Source organism: Felis catus, chromosome B2 (assembly GCF_018350175.1).
Source record: "Felis catus isolate Fca126 chromosome B2, F.catus_Fca126_mat1.0, whole genome shotgun sequence".
Classification (NCBI taxonomy): Eukaryota; Metazoa; Chordata; class Mammalia; order Carnivora; family Felidae; genus Felis; species Felis catus.
Genome location: NC_058372.1, coordinates 41508201 through 41523285, shown reverse-complemented (window position 1 = coordinate 41523285; position 15085 = coordinate 41508201). Strand labels below are relative to the sequence as shown.

Genomic DNA, 15085 nt, shown 5'->3' with positions numbered 1-15085 from the left:
AGGGCCAATTCAGAGGTGCAGCTGAGGAGGAACTGCCACAGGCAGGAGAGCGGGGTTTGCCTAAGGACAATACTGCCAACAGTAACTGCCAGCGGTGACCACACAGCTGCAATGCAGACAGGCTAGGCAGAATCCCCAAAAGGCCATTTGGCCTCAGGAGCAGATCCCACAGGCTTTACAAAGACTCTCTCTTAGCCCAGTCTCTCAGCCCCCTTCCCCTGTGTGACCTGGGGCACACATACTTTAATGATCACAAATACCAGTATGTGACAAGGAAAAAATGCCAGGCTAGGAGTCAGCTGATGAGGACTCTAGTCCCAACTCTGACATCAAAGTGTTATAGAACTTTGGCCAAGTCACTTAACTTCCCAGATCGGCCTGGGGCTGATAAAGAGAAAGAACTGCAGTCGGAAAAAATCCTAGAAGCCCTGGAGCATAAGAGACCAAGGAGAAAGATAAAATATTCCATCTGAACCCTGGAAATCTTTAAAACAAGAGTCTCAGATAATTTAATATGGATCCATTCATTTTTACATTTAAGTTCATTATGTCCCTGGTAAAAATTCTGAAAGGCCACAGCAAAAAGCCACTTCCATAAGAGTGTCTGTCTATGGACTCATACTTGTTTTCCATCCCTGAACAGAAATGCCTCACCCAGCACCTTCTGGGAAAATCAACCTTTGATTCAAAGAGATGTTGTTCAATGATAATTATGACAGCCACAGCCATACAATCAGCCCACCAGGAAGTCTGAGGAAGGGAGGCAGGCAGCCGGAAGAACAGAACATTCCTCTCACCAGGAAACAACTCTAGCTCTAAGCAAAAGATGGGTGACCTGGTGCCAGAGGGGGGAAGATAACTGAAGCCATTGTGTTCATGATTAAGAAGCACCCCCGTTCACTCATGGAAGCCTTTAAGTGTCACTGGTGCCTGGAACCAAACGTAGTCCTCCCAGGCTGTGGTTGGGATAGAGGGCCTGCCACAGGACAGGGTCACAGTCAGTTTGTGACCCCGGGTAGGCACTCGGTAGTTGAGCTTGGGTTGAAACCAATCTTCTCCACAGTCACGGTGCCCCTGTGCCATGACAATGGTGCCCATGAGTGGAGGAGCCTGTAGCTCACTGAAGGCATCAGCCATGAAAATGGCTCGGAAGAGACGGCGCAAACAAGCTGCTGTGCTCAGGCTCTGGTCCATGCTGTTGGGGGCCAACCGGGACAAGTCAAGCTCGTAGAACTCCTTGGGATTTAGGGCACTGCCGCCAAGGAGGATTAGCACTCGGGGTACTAGTGTCCGGGCAAAGAGACCCTCTAGGTGGCTGAGGACACTCTCCAGTTCTGCCAGGGATTGTTGGCATTTCCTGCTGCTCACCTCAACAGTGGCCCGAGGTTTCTTCTTCATCACCTCTTCTGCCTGTGAGGACAAAGAATGGTGAAAGGGAAGGACAAGATGGGGGAAGCCATTGCCCTCTGAAGATACCTGTTGGGATGCAGTAGACTTCTGGGACTGGGCTTCCACAGCAAAGATGCTGGATTTTATCAGAGGGCAATAAATCAAAAAGGAAAATGTATTCTTTGTACAAAACCATATTTTTTCCCACATTTAGAACAGAAAGACAGGTAGGAATACAAACTGGTGCAGCCACCCTGGAAAACAATATGGAGATTCCTCAAAAAATTAAAAATAGAACTACCCTATGACTCACCAATTGCACTACTAGGTATTTATCCAAACAATACAGGTGTGCTGTTTTGAAGTGACACATGCACCCCAATGTTTACAGCAGCACTATCAACAATAGCCAAAGTATGGAAAGAGCCCAAATGTCCATCGACAGATGAATAAAGAAGATGTGGTATATAAATACAATGGAGTATGACTCAGCAATCAAAAAGAATGAAATCTTGACATTAGCAACTACGTGGATAGAACTAGAGGGTATTATGCTAAACAAGATTAGTCAGAGAAAGACAAAATCATATGACTTCACTCATATGAGGACTTTTAAGACACAAAACAGATGAGCATAAGGGAAGGGAAGCAAAAATAATATAAAAACAGGGAGGGAGAGGGGCGCCTGGGTGGCTCAGATGGTTAAGCATCCGACTTCAGCTCAGGTCATGATCTCGTGGTCCTTGAGTTCAAGCCCCGTGTTGGGCTCTGTGCTGACAGCTCAGAGCCTGGAGCCTGCTTCTGATTCTGTGTCTCCCTCTCTCTCTTTCTGACCCTCCCCCATTCATGCTCTGTCTCTGTCTCAGGGTAATTAAAAAAAAAAAAAAAAAAAAAAAAAAAAAACAGGGAGGGAAACAAAAACATAAGAGACTCAAATATGGAGAACAAACAGAGGGTTCCTGTAGGGGTTGTGGGCTACAGAGGTAAGGGGGCATTAAGGAATCTACTCCTGAAATCATTGTTGCACTATATGCTAACTTGGATGTAAATTAAAAAAAGAAATAAAAAGAACAGAAAGACAGTACTCTGAAGCAGGAGAGCATCCGGAAATAAGCAACTAAAATAGTCAAGGAGATCTGGTGGCATGGCAAGTAGCAAATTTTGCTGTGCCATGAGTGACAACAGGAAATGGGGATAATGTGGCTTGAGAAAGGTGATTCTGCAGTTGGTCTTCCAGTTAAACATGAGAAATTGAACACATGCTTATTTGTGGTCCCATCTGAAATACTAAATGAGGGGAAAAGGAAGGGGAAAAAGGAAGGGGAAAAAGGAAGGGGAAAAAGGAAGGGGAAAAAGGAAGGGGAAAAAGGAAGGGAGGGAGGGGGGGAAGAAAGAATTCCCAAGGGCAAAGAGAACTGGGAAACAGACAAAAGCAACAACAAATTTTTGGAAAACAGAAGGCACATGGAAGAGTTCAAGGGAGCTTATTACCAAGCGCTAACAGATGGAAGGCCCATGAAAGCAAAATGATTCATACTGCAGAACCCCAGAAAGGCTTAGGAACTGGCAATTCAGTCATCACAGAAGAATGAAAAGAGGGGGACTGCATGAAAACCTCTGTGAGGACCCTTAGATCACCTGCCAATTTCCTCCACCCAGTCTTCTCCAGAGAGAAGACTTTCCAATACTGATGTTTTAGAGTCCTCCAAAGAGACCACGAGATTCCTACCCAGTATCCTTGAAGTGAAGTCTATCAGCTCACAAGGCCCAGCCAGGCATACAGAGCTTTCACCAATTTATGGTTTTTTTTTTTAAATGTTTATTTAGGGGCACCTGGGTGGCTTAGTCGGTTAAGTGTCCGACTTCAGCTTAGGTCATGATCTCACAGTCCGTGAGTTTGAGCCCTGCGTTGGGCTCTGTGCTAACAGCTTGGAGCCTGGAGCCTGCTTCAGATTCTGTGTTTCCCTCTCTCTCTCTGCCCCTCCCCTGCTCATGCTCTGTCTCTGTCTCAAAAATAAATTTAAAAAAACATTAAAAAAAAATTTTTTTAAATAAAAAATGTTTGTTTATTTTTGAGAGAGAGAGAGAGAGCAAGAGAGAGAAAGGGGCAGAGAGGGAGACACAATCTGAAGCAGGCTCCAGGCTCTGAGCTGTCGGCACAGAGCCCGATGTAGGGCTGGAACCCATGAACATGAGATCATGACTTGAGCCAGTCGGACACTCAACTGACTGAGCCATCCAGGTATCCCTCACCAGAGACAGAATAAAAGCCTCTAACATGACCGAGACCAAAACAGGAAAATGAATCTAAAAGAAACTGAAAGGAACAGAGGACAACTTCAAAAATACAGCAATTAATATTCTCAAGTAAAAGAAAATCATATAGATGTGAAACAACAGGATGCTATTTAAAAAAGAAACATGATGGGGCACCTGGGTGGCTCAGTCGGTTAAGCTTCCGACTTCAGCTCAGGTCATGATCTCACAGTCTGTGAGTTCAAGCCCCACGTCGGGCTCTGTGCTGACAGCTCAGAGCCCAGAGCCTGTTTCAGATTCTGTGTCTCCCTCTTTCTCTCTCCTCCCCGGCTCATGCTCTGTCTCTCTCTTCTCAAAAACAAACAAATGTTAAAATTTTTTTTTTTTTTTTTTTTTTAAGAAACATGAGAGGCATCTGGGTGGCTCAGTTGGTTAAGCATCCAACTCTTGATTTCCACTCAGGTCATGATCTCACAGTTTGTAGGTTTGAGCCCCGTGTCAGTCTCTGTGCTGGCAGCATGGAGCCTGCTTGGGATTCTCTCCCCCTCTATCTCTGCCCCTACCCCGCTTGTGCACGCACGCTCTCTCTCAAAATAAATAAATAAGCTTAAAAAAAAAAAAAAAAAAAGAAACATGAAAAAGAGCTCTTAAGACTATGATTTCCAAAAAAGAAAAAAATTATAGAAGAGTCAGAATATCAAGTCAAGGAAGTCCCCCATAAAGTAAAACATAAAAACAAAGAGATGAAAATTTGGGGAGATGGGGTGCCTGGGTGGCTCAGTCAGTTAAGTGTCTGACTTGATTTTGGCTCAGGTCATGATCTCACAGTTTGGGAGTTCCAGCCCCAAGTCAGGCTCTGTGCTGACCCTGCCAAGCCTGCTTCCCTCTTTCTCTCTCTCTGCCTCTCCCCTGCTTGCATGCTCTCTCTCTCAAAATAAATAAACTCAAAAAAATATTAAAAAAAAAAAAAAACTGGGGGAGAAAAAACACTAAAACTACAGGGCCAGTTCATGAAGCCAAAATGCAACACAATAGCAGTTTTCCAAAAAAGAAAATGAGAAAATGCGAGAGGGGTTAGGCTATCAATATCAAAGACTGGGGTGAGGAGAAACTAACTAAAGTCCTGGGGCTGAAACACATTCCTTACAGCTGCTTAGGCTGACAGGCCCTGAAGACTCTTCAGAACCCCTTTACAGCTGTTTACGGTCTAATCATCACAGTCTCCCCACCAGCTTTCTCCCAAAGCCTGTGCCTACCTGGGGAGAAGGTTTTCGGTAGAAGTGCTTAAGCTGTTCATAGGGCAGAGGCAGTTGTTGGCGTTGGTACATGATATGCTTTAGAAGTTCACAAGTAAACCGACAGCAGCCTTCCTGGCTCACAGGCCCGGGAAACACCACTGGCACCATGCAGTCTCTGGGGCGAAAGGGCTCCGAAAGGTTGGAAGGTTCTTGAGCGGAGGTAGTCTCAAGTAGTTCTATCTGGGGGGCGTGGGTTTCCTCTGACTTCTCATACCATTCCAATTCTAGTAGGTGCGCAGAGGAACAAGGCAGACACTTGAAAAACTTAAAAGCCAAAGTCAGTCTTCTCATTCCCTTGTACTGCGGAGGGAACAGCCCGACACATTCCCTCCGCAAACTCCTGTGTGGGTGGCGGCTAGGAGACTCCCGACCCCAAACGCTTACGGGGATTTAAGTGACGCCGGATGGAAGCTGGGGGAAAGGAGAATTTCAGACACCGTGACCAGGCCTCCGCTCAGAAAGTGGAATCGCTGATCTGGGGAAATTAGTTTACTGTAACTGTAATCAAGCGGGGTCCAGAGTGCCGCCCAGAGGAAGACAACAGTGGGGACCAACCAGTGGGATCCAGGACCGAGGGGGCGATGGAGTCCGTGGGGCCGGGCGGGAGCCAGGAAATGGGGACAAGGAAGAAGGGCCAGAGAAAGGGTCATGGGCTAAAAGGCTGGAGAGCGGTGTAGAGAAGAAACAGGTCCCCAAGGCTCCCCGAGCTCCGGACCCCAGTCCTTACCAGGTACTGTGGCCGGACACAGCACTTCCGGCTCCGGAGCCGCCATCACTACCTCCTCCCTCTTCTCCGTGCGGTTTGAACAGGCGCCCCGCGAGGTATCATGGGAAGCCCACGCCTCCACTTCCGCTTCGGCGGTGGAGGGGCGGGGGCACTGCACCGCTGCAGTAATGGAGGCTGGGCCGAGCTAGGTTTTGATCCCTGTGCTCCCTAGCAACACTCCCTCACAGGTACGCCGAGCCCTAACTGTACAGAGAACCCACGCTGTCTCAGACACTAAGTTCTGCCTTCCAGAGGACCCTCGCCCTCACGCATTCTCTCCTGCGTTCACTATTCGCTGGGCACCTACTTCGTGCCAGGCCCTGTCCTAGGTGCTGGAGACTGTGGCAAACAAACAGGAGGCAGTCGCTGTCCTCAAGGGGTTTGAAACCTATAAATACGATCCCACGTGATGAATTATACACAGTACGGTGTGCACGGGCTGTGGATGCGAAGAACCGAGTGCCTAACCTAGCTGATGTGGAAGAGAGGGGTGGTCCCAGAGGAAATGTGCCCAAGAAACTGTGATCTATAGAATGAGTAAAGGTAAAGAGGAGGACCTACCTATCCTGGAGACCTTGAGAGACAAGAGCATCCTTCATCCAAGGAATGAAAAGGGTTCACATTATAAAGAGTTAAGCCTGTGGTAGACAAACAGGATCCAGATTATGGCAACGCTTTATAAGCCATGTTAAAAAAGTTTAAACTTGATCCTGTAGGGGGATGAGGAAGCTTTGAAAGCTTTAAGTAGGGGAGTGACATGATTAAATTTATAAATTTAATCTCTACACTGGCTGCAGTGGATAGATTATATTACAGGGAGGATGAGAGAGGAAGCAGGAATACCAATGAAAGCTAGTGACTGCGGTTACCCAAGTGCATTGATAAAAGAGGCCTGAACTATGGCAGTCACGGTAGGGTGGAGAGAACTGGGTGAACCCTAGAGATATTTAGGATGTCCAATGACCATGACTTGGTGGTTGTCCCCAGGAAGAGGAGAAGGGATAGAGACTACTAAGACAAGCAGGTTTTTTAAGATGAACAACTATATGGCCAGTTGTGCCATTCAATGAAGGGAGAACACTAAAGGAAGACCAGGTTTACTGGTGTGTAGGTATGGAGAAAAGATGAGTTCCATTTTTTACATAGTGAGTTTCCTGTTCCAGTGGACAGTAAAGAGATATTTAGGAACACTATTGATAATAGAGATGTGTTTGAGAGTCATCAGTATAGGTGTGTATAAGATCACCCAGGGAAGGCAAGTAGAATAAGGATGAGCTAGGATCCTGAAGACACTAATATTTAGGGGATGAGCAGAGAGAGAAGAGACTGTGGAGGGGAGTAAGGAGTAGCCAGAGAGGTATAATGAAGAATAAACAAGTGTGTCATGGAGGCCAGGAGGGGTGTGTCTCAGGAAGTAAGGAGCAGAAATCAAAACATACTATAAAAGTACAATGATTAAAATACTGTGGTGTTGGATCAGGAATAAACAAACAAATAATAAGACAGGAGAGAGTCCAGAATCAGATCCATGTGTATGTAGATCTTAGTGTATGATGAGGGTGACTTTTTAAAACAGGTAACTTGAGACAGCTCCCTATCTGTTTAGAAGGGAAAAAAATCAAATTAGTTCATACATAAGGATAAATTCCACATGGATTAAAGATCTAAACATAAAAATAAACCTCGGGGCTCCTGGGGGGCTCAGTCAGTTAAGCATCTGACTCTTGATTTAGGCCCAGGTCATGATCTCACAGTTTCTGAGTTTGAGCCTCACATCGGCTCTGTGCTGGTGGTGCAGAGCCTGCTTGGGATTCTCATTGTCTCTCCCTCTCTCTCTGCCCCTCCTCTGCTCGTGTGCTCTCTAAATAAATAAATAAATAAATAAATAAATAAATAAATAAATAGCTTAATTAAAAAATTGGGATGGAGGAAGTGTGTGTTGGGTGGCTGAAAGACCCAGGAAGATGAGAGGACAAGTGTTATCAGGTGAGTGCAGCAGGCCCTGGTTATCAAGAGAGCCCAGAGCTGGTGGTGGTGAGAATGTTGGGGGAATGGACTTGGCTCTCCCAACCCCCATCCTTCTTGAGATCTCTTCCTGAGTTCCTCAGTCTCAGCCTCTATTAGCAGTTTCCCTGGAGGGGTTGTGCCACTGGCTGGAGTTGACCTCTGCAGTATAACCTTCCTTCAGTGGAACAGAGTCGAGAAGAGAGAAGTCATGTGTGCTTTCGACCACTGAAGACCACAAAATTGGCTGGATCTGCTAGGCCCTTTTACAGATTTTGGTCCTTCTACTCCCACTGCTTTGGGGAGTTATGCCACGTGGACAGCAACCACCCTGCCTCCCTCCTTGTGGTCGAGGGGAAGCCAAGGACTCCACCAGGTCTGAACTCCTGAAAGGATCACCAGAGGTGAGCCACTGCTGCTGCTGCTGCTTCTAGTTTTCCAGGAAAAACTGAGATCTGGAGGGAAGGGCCTTTTTACTTCTTGGCTGTGTGAGAGCATCTCGATGTTTGTGAAAGAGGGGAAGTGGGCACAGGGTGAATGGTGAATCATGAGACAGCCATGGGGCTAGGAATTGAACCTTGGCGTCCTGACTCCCAGCGCAGCAACGTGCTTCTCCACTTTGCCTTTCTCGTGTCTTGTACACTGGTTTCTGTCGCTGTGTTTCCTCTTTGCCGACTGCAAGAGCCCTAAAAAGCAAGAGAGATAGCTTGGCAGGAAAGTCAAAAGTCAATAATCCCCTGGGCCCTTGGCCAAGTTTCTATTACCTGCTACTTCCCCCCAGCCACAACCTTAGCAGTGGCTGACGTAACCGGAGCCCCAGCCCCGCCCCAAGTGGGGGCCAGGCCCCTCCCACAGCCCTGGTTATTTTAAAACTAAACTCGCTGTGCCGGGATTGGTTCTACTTCAAAACAAAGGGGAGGGGTAATTCTCGCTGTGGGCATCCATGTAGCCCTCAGGCTGCAAGGCTGGTTTACGGGTTTGGGCCTCGTGTCGATGGCACCGCGGTGTCTCGGGTTGCTAAAACCAGCCCCCGGAGGGTGCCAGCCTGGTAATAAAGCAGTGACTACTGTGTAAAGGTGGCATAATCATCGCAACAATAACAGCCGTAATTAGGCTAACCACCATCTGCCTCCGCCCTGGCATTCGCCCTGACTCACCCCGACGGCACGCCAGCAGTCGGGGAAGAAATTGAGGCGGGGTGGAGCCAGCCGGCTGGAGGGATCAGTCTCCGTGAATTTTGCAGCTCTTCAGGTCCAAAACCTGTTGTCTGGGATCTCGCTAAGGGCCCAAACCCTGGAGCGCCCACAAAGCTCGATTCTGATGTAAGCCCTCGGTTTCGGGTGACTGTCCCACCTCCAGGCCGCCGGGCTCCTAAACTTCCCCTTAAAGAGGCCCTAAGAAAAGACCCACTCACAGCACCGAGATTGAAAACCAGACTACAGCTCCCCTAGGCCTTTGCGCGCAAAGGCTCGCTCCTTGCCTGCGCCCCAAAGCCGCCCTACGGCCCCTTGAGCCGCAATGCCTCCTGGGAGCTGTAGGGCAGCAGGCAGCTCATTTAATGGAGATCCCAGACTTGAGGACTCTATCTCCCGTGGTGCCCCGCGGCTGTTTCTGACGCGACCCGGGGCCAGAGAAGGGTGGGGGCGTGGCCTGCGCAGGGCCCCACCCCGCTCTCCTCTGGCTGGCCGGACGCGGCGGTGGCAGTAGGGGCGGCGGCGGCAGCGGCGGCGGCGGCGGCGGCGGCGGTGGTGGTGGCGGGGGGGGAGGGGCCGGGCGGGGGGCTGGCGGCAGCGGCGGATGGACTCGCGGGTATCGGAGCTGTTCGGCGGCTGCTGCCGGCCCGGAGGAGGCCCGGCCGTGGGCGGAACCCTTAAGGCAAGGGGGGCCGGCGGCAGCAGCGGCTGCGGGGGCCCGAAGGGGAAAAAGAAGAACGGAAGGAACAGAGGAGGCAAAGCCAACAACCCTCCGTACCTGCCCCCCGAGGTGAGCTCCATAAGAAGTGGCGGGTGAGAGGAAACCACTCTTTCCGGTCCCGGTACTCCAGGGAGGCGGGACAGAGGGAATTGATACCCCCTTCCGGTGTCAGAACACGGAGGGGAGAGGAGAACCCTTCCTTCCGGTCCTAGGACCCCAGGGAGTACCTTCCCTCTGGTCAGACAGACCCCAGCGAGGAAGAGTGGGGAGGGAAGATCCCTCCCATTCTGGTCCAGTAACCTCAGGAAGAGTAGTGGGGAAAGATGATCCCACTTTTAACCCCTTGGAAAGAGCGGAGTAGAATACCCGCGCTTCATCCTTGTGAAGGGAGGGAGATTCAATCCTGGGATGAGGAGAGAGTTTTCTAAACTTGTTCCACAGGGGAGTACTGGGGAAAAGAACAATATGTTCCGTCTGTATCGTTGAGTACACAGTATAAAAACAGACAACAGTCAGGCTTAGGTCTTCCCGCCCTTTATCCTATGAGGAAATAGGGACAGCTTCCACATTCTTGCTCCATCTATCCCTAAGGCAGAGAGTAACTGCTATTTCGTCCCTCTTAGGAAAGGAGGACTGAGGGGAAGAGCTGAGCCAGTGGTTATCAAATTTTAGCATGTATCAGAATCCCCTGGATTGCTACCTCACCCCTGGAGTTTCTGATTCAGTAGGTCAGAGGTGGGCCTGATACTCTGCATTTCTTACAAGTTCCCAGGCAGTGCTAATGCTACCTGGTCCTGGGACCACACTTTGAGAACTATTGGCCTAGACCGTCATCCTTCTACCACTATTCTGCAGCCACCCATCCTAATTTTTCATTTTTAGCAAGATGATAAAAAGGAAGGTCTTTGCTAATGGGAAAAGATCTCCCTTATATTCCATGAAGTAGAGATTATGGGTGAAGACCTGTGAGAGCCTGGAAGTCAGAAGGCGTTGGGAGAGATGGAATGATGACAGGAAGGAAAAAAAAAAAAAAGAAATGGCCAGGGAGCAGTGCCAAAATGCAGGACAGGCAGAACAAGCAAATCTCTTACCCCGTTGCTCCCTAGAGGGGAAGGCTCAGGCAACAGGTTGCTTCTCTGGTGGGTCACCTGATAGAGGGAAGAGGTAGAGGAAATTATGTGGGTGGATTCGGGATTTCATCATCTGAGGCATGTGAGTCTGGTTGGTGGAGTCTGTCCCCTTTATTGCATTTTCTGAGTTTCTTCTCTTCATCTCAGCCCCAGCTTTGGAGCCCTGCCCCTCATTTTACCTGGGCTCCTCTCTCATCAGGCTTATAGTGACCAGTACTGAGCTCCCGCTTTGGCCCTGATCCAGAACCTCTTGCAGCCTCTTACTCTTGAGGACATCAGCGGGGAGGGGTGGGCAGGAAGGAAATGGTGTCTTCCAGACCAGTAGCAAAGAAGGACCTCAGCAGCCTGAACACGGAAGAGATCTAGACCCCTGGGGACAAAACTTTGAGGCCCCAGGGGAAAGGAGGGGGTGAACTTGTGTCTAGGAAGAATGTACCACCATTGATCAAAGAAAGGAGGGGCTAAGGGTTCGGTTTCTGGCTTAGATGGGTGACTCAGTATTCTTAGAGGCCTTTCCTTCAGAGAGGTCCACTGGGGCTGAGTAGAGGGTTTGTCTGCCAATGACCTTTGGCAGGCACCTGTCTAAGCAGGTGCCACTGAGCTTCCTGCTCTCTCAAGTTAGCTGCCTGGGCCCCAGCAAGAATCAAAGGGAAGCAGAAGTTGGGTCAGGACAACGTGTGGTAACTGTTCTCTCTTTCTTTTCAGGCTGAAGATGGAAACATCGAATATAAAGTGAGTCTTAGGCTCGGGTGTGTGTGTGTGGGGGGGGGGTTGCGTGATTTTTCTGAGATCCTTTCAATTTCATTATCTATAGCAGTTTAGGAATAGGATTCAGGGTAAGGGCCCTGCACCTCATTCTGATGGAGGGGGACTGACTGTTAGAGGAGGCCAGGGATGGGGGGCGGTTAAGGAGGAAGGGAAGGTCTTGGTCCTTGGAGCAGGACAGGTGGGAAGCACGTGGGTTTAGGAGGAGTATCTCTGACCTTATTTTCTTACGATACCTCACCTGTCCTAAGCTGAAGCTGGTGAATCCATCCCAGTACCGCTTTGAGCACCTGGTGACACAGATGAAGTGGCGGCTCCAGGAGGGCCGCGGTGAGGCTGTCTACCAGATTGGGGTAGAGGACAATGGGCTGCTGGTGGGGCTGGCCGAGGAGGAGATGCGGGCATCCCTCAAGACCCTACACCGGATGGCAGAGAAGTATGCTTCCCATTCTCCCTCGGTTCTCCTCACCAGCCTCTGGAGAAGACCTGTGAATACCCAGTTATCTTGGGCCCGAGGGGCCAAGGAGGGACTTTCCCTCTGCTGCCTACTCTTGACAAAAGGCTAAAGTAGGGAAGGCTAGTGTTCTGGGCTCCTCCATGTTGGACCTAGGCTTTTTTGCTCCTTGATTTAAGATTTGTTTGTTTCAAAGGATGTAGGATAGATTGAAGGGTGATAAGAAGTGAAGTAGGGTGTTTGGGAGGTGTGGGAAGGCCATTTGGTCCAGAGGGCGGAAGGTGGGGGGCAGGAGAATAAAGTTGAGGTGTGGCAGTATGGCTTTGTGATGACAGGGTCGGGGCAGACATCACTGTTCTCCGGGAGCGAGAAGTGGATTATGACAGCGACATGCCCCGGAAGATTACCGAGGTGCTGGTACGAAAGGTCCCTGACAACCAACAGGTGAGCACACACCCTTCCCTATCTCTCACGCCCACGCTCCCAGGAGGGCCTCTGGTGGCAGGTTGTTCACTGGCCCGGGAACCTGGGGGTGTCCAGGTCATTATTTGGTCCCCAGGGAGTGTCACTGCCCTTAACTCAACCATCCATGGAGCGATGTAAGGGATTGGAGCCCTTACCTCTGGCAATTCATCCACAGTTCCTAGACCTCCGTGTGGCCGTCCTGGGCAATGTGGACTCAGGGAAGTCGACTCTGCTTGGAGTCCTGACCCAGGGAGAGCTGGACAATGGGCGGGGCCGGGCTCGACTCAACCTTTTCCGCCACCTGCATGAGATTCAGTCTGGCCGAACCTCCAGCATCAGCTTCGAGATCCTGGGCTTTAACAGCAAGGGAGAGGTGCATGAAATCAGCGGGACCCAGTGGGGCCAGACTCTGAGGATGGGATGGTAGTGGTGAAGGACAGAGTCCGAGGGCAGAGTGTGGAGACTTGTCGGAGTAGTGTAGAAGACGACCCTGAGGGCACTGAACAAGCTCTGTCTCCTTAGATAACAAATGGGGAATCAGCTGGATCAAATCAGATATGGGGTTCAGGGTTAAGAGGCAGGGTCACCCAGCGACCGGTTTAGGTCCTGGCAACTCTTAAAGGGTTGGGGAGGCTGGCAGGGGGCACTGAGAGCCCTGGGCTCTGGGCCAGGTGGTGAATTACAGTGACTCACGGACGGCAGAAGAGATCTGTGAAAGCAGCTCCAAGATGATCACCTTCATCGACCTGGCAGGCCACCACAAGTACCTACACACCACCATCTTTGGCCTCACCTCATACTGCCCTGACTGCGCCCTGCTCCTCGTCAGTGCTAACACTGGGATTGGTACGAGGCATCGGGGCAGGGACGGGGCTGGAGGGGGTGCTGACTCTCCTACCCTGGGCCTCCTCAAATCTGGGAGCCAGACAAACTCTCCTGTTCCCTCTGCTCCCTCCCATGTTCTCACCCTTTTCTCCTACTGCCTGCCTTCCTTCTCTGAGGCAGCTGGCACCACAAGGGAACATCTGGGGCTAGCCCTGGCCCTGAAAGTGCCCTTCTTCATCGTGGTCAGCAAGGTGGACCTGTGTGCCAAGACCACAGTGGAGAGGACGGTACGACAGCTAGAGCGGGTCCTCAAGCAGCCTGGCTGCCACAAGGTCCCCATGCTGGTCACCTCCGAGGATGATGCTGTCACGGCTGCCCAACAGTTTGCCCAGTCACCCAAGTAAGCCTTTCTCACCCCAGAGCCCTGATCCACAGGGAAGGCTGCCATGGGGCCCCAGAGTGTGGTGTCCCACCCCAGGTCCAGACCAGTTCTGGCTCAGTTCTGTGGTTTTTCTGGTTGGCATTGTGGGAGGGAGTCTGTGGTAGCCAGCCTGGAGCTTTGCTAGTGCCTGGAACCCAGGAGACAAAATGCTATGCCAGGCATTCACTGTTTCCCTTGGTCCCTGAGATAAACCTCATGAGCTACACTCCTTGGCTGGCTCACAGAGGACTCAGCTCCTGAAAAGGTGAGCAGATAGGAGAGAGGTACCCCTGCCCCCCACCCCTGCCCCAGAAGCTCACTTTTGCACGCATGGAGCTCTAGCCTCTGCTTCCTGTTAGAAGTTTCCTTATCTGTCCATTTGCTGCCTTCCTTTACAGTGTCACTCCTATCTTCACACTGTCCAGCGTGTCTGGAGAGAGTCTGGACCTGCTCAAAGTCTTTCTGAATATCTTGCCACCACTTACCAACAGCAAGGAGCAGGAGGAACTCATGCAGCAGCTGACAGAGTTTCAGGTAATTGGCCACCTGAACAGGCAGTGAGCTGAGGAACTTGGGGGCGGGGGGGACTGTTTATTTTTATTTTTGAGAAAGCATGCATGTGAGGAGGGGAGGGGCAGAGGGAGTGGGGGAGGACAGAGGATCTGAAGCAGGCTCTGTGCTGACAGCAGAGACCCTGATGTGGGGCTTGAACTCGTGAACAGTGAAATCATGACCCAAGCGGAGGTCAGACGCTAACTGACTGAGCCACCCAGGCGCCCCTGGGAGGGACTATTTCTGACTGAGCCCTGAGCCTGTTTTGAGATTTTGGGCTTGGCTGGTTGTTGATAGCATTTTCTTTGGCTTCAGGTGGATGAAATCTACACAGTACCAGAGGTGGGGACTGTTGTTGGAGGAACACTTTCCAGGTGAATTGCTTTGATTTGCTTGCTGCCTACCCCATTCAGCCCTCACATACCCATATGCTGGGTCATGGCCTTAAGGACCCTGGAGTTGAACAGAGCCCTTCAAACTGTGTGCTTGTTTCTGGATTGGGCTGTCACAATGAGAAGAGCTAGAAAAAGCTAGTCTGTTGGTTCACGAGGGAACAAGCAGTATTGCTGCTCACTGGGCATCTCCCGGCCCCTGAGGGAGAAATGTGGGTCTTGAGCCCCAGATGTATTCAACTGACTTCATTTGCATGTAGGGAAATAAAAGATCCCTTAAGACTCTTTTCAAAGCAGAGAGTGAAACCCAAGGGAATAATTTGCTCTTTCAGAGACCGGGTACTCAGTGTCAAAGCAGCAGGTATCTCTCTAGCCATCACTACTGGCCTTTCCAGGTATTAGCCTTCAGAGTCTGAACCTTGAACTGGGCCTCTCCCCTGCCTACATGCCAGAG

At 50.4% G+C, this 15085-nt stretch overlaps 2 protein-coding genes across 11 annotated transcripts in view; one reads left to right on the top strand and one right to left on the bottom strand.

Annotated features, from left to right (window-relative positions):
* Nucleotides 1-481: 481 nt before the first annotated feature.
* Nucleotides 482-11897, bottom strand: MAD2L1BP (MAD2L1 binding protein). 8 transcript variants are annotated; one of them, XM_019830638.3, is made up of 6 exons: nucleotides 11764-11897; nucleotides 10719-10775; nucleotides 8291-8399; nucleotides 5671-7307; nucleotides 4902-5354; nucleotides 482-1410 (listed from the first exon to the last, which is right to left on the bottom strand). In XM_019830638.3, exons 5-6 carry the CDS (start codon nucleotides 5232-5234, stop codon nucleotides 898-900), a joined length of 846 nt encoding a protein of 281 aa, XP_019686197.2. In that variant the 5' UTR covers nucleotides 5235-5354; nucleotides 5671-7307; nucleotides 8291-8399; nucleotides 10719-10775; nucleotides 11764-11897; the 3' UTR covers nucleotides 482-897. The 8 variants fall into 8 exon arrangements, with proteins under 8 accessions (XP_019686197.2, XP_044913542.1, XP_006931815.2 ...); XM_045057607.1 differs by lacking the exons at nucleotides 10719-10775; nucleotides 11764-11897 and adding an exon at nucleotides 9685-9826; XM_006931753.4 differs by lacking the exons at nucleotides 10719-10775; nucleotides 11764-11897 and adding an exon at nucleotides 8871-9292.
* GTPBP2 (GTP binding protein 2) overlaps nucleotides 9476-15085 on the top strand; it is a 24172-nt gene continuing 18562 nt past the window's right edge. For 2 of the 3 annotated variants that reach the window (XM_023254013.2, XM_003986174.6), the window contains exons 1-9: nucleotides 9476-9696; nucleotides 11463-11489; nucleotides 11774-11958; nucleotides 12312-12420; nucleotides 12617-12814; nucleotides 13113-13287; nucleotides 13447-13666; nucleotides 14086-14221; nucleotides 14555-14613. In XM_023254013.2, the coding sequence (XP_023109781.2) occupies nucleotides 9511-9696; nucleotides 11463-11489; nucleotides 11774-11958; nucleotides 12312-12420; nucleotides 12617-12814; nucleotides 13113-13287; nucleotides 13447-13666; nucleotides 14086-14221; nucleotides 14555-14613 (1295 nt within the window). In that variant the 5' untranslated portion in view covers nucleotides 9476-9510. The remainder of the gene's footprint in view (nucleotides 9697-11462; nucleotides 11490-11773; nucleotides 11959-12311; nucleotides 12421-12616; nucleotides 12815-13112; nucleotides 13288-13446; nucleotides 13667-14085; nucleotides 14222-14554; nucleotides 14614-15085) is intronic. The other variant, XM_023254014.2, reaches the window with a different exon arrangement.

Coding starts and splice junctions, on each gene's coding strand:
- MAD2L1BP (XM_019830638.3), bottom strand. CDS start 5,234: ATGAGAAGACTGACTTTGGCTTTTAAGTTTTTCAAGTGTCTGCCTTGT. Junction 1,411..4,901: donor ACCGAAAACCTTCTCCCCAG/GTAGGCACAGGC, acceptor TTGTCCTCACAG/GCAGAAGAGGTGATGAAGAA.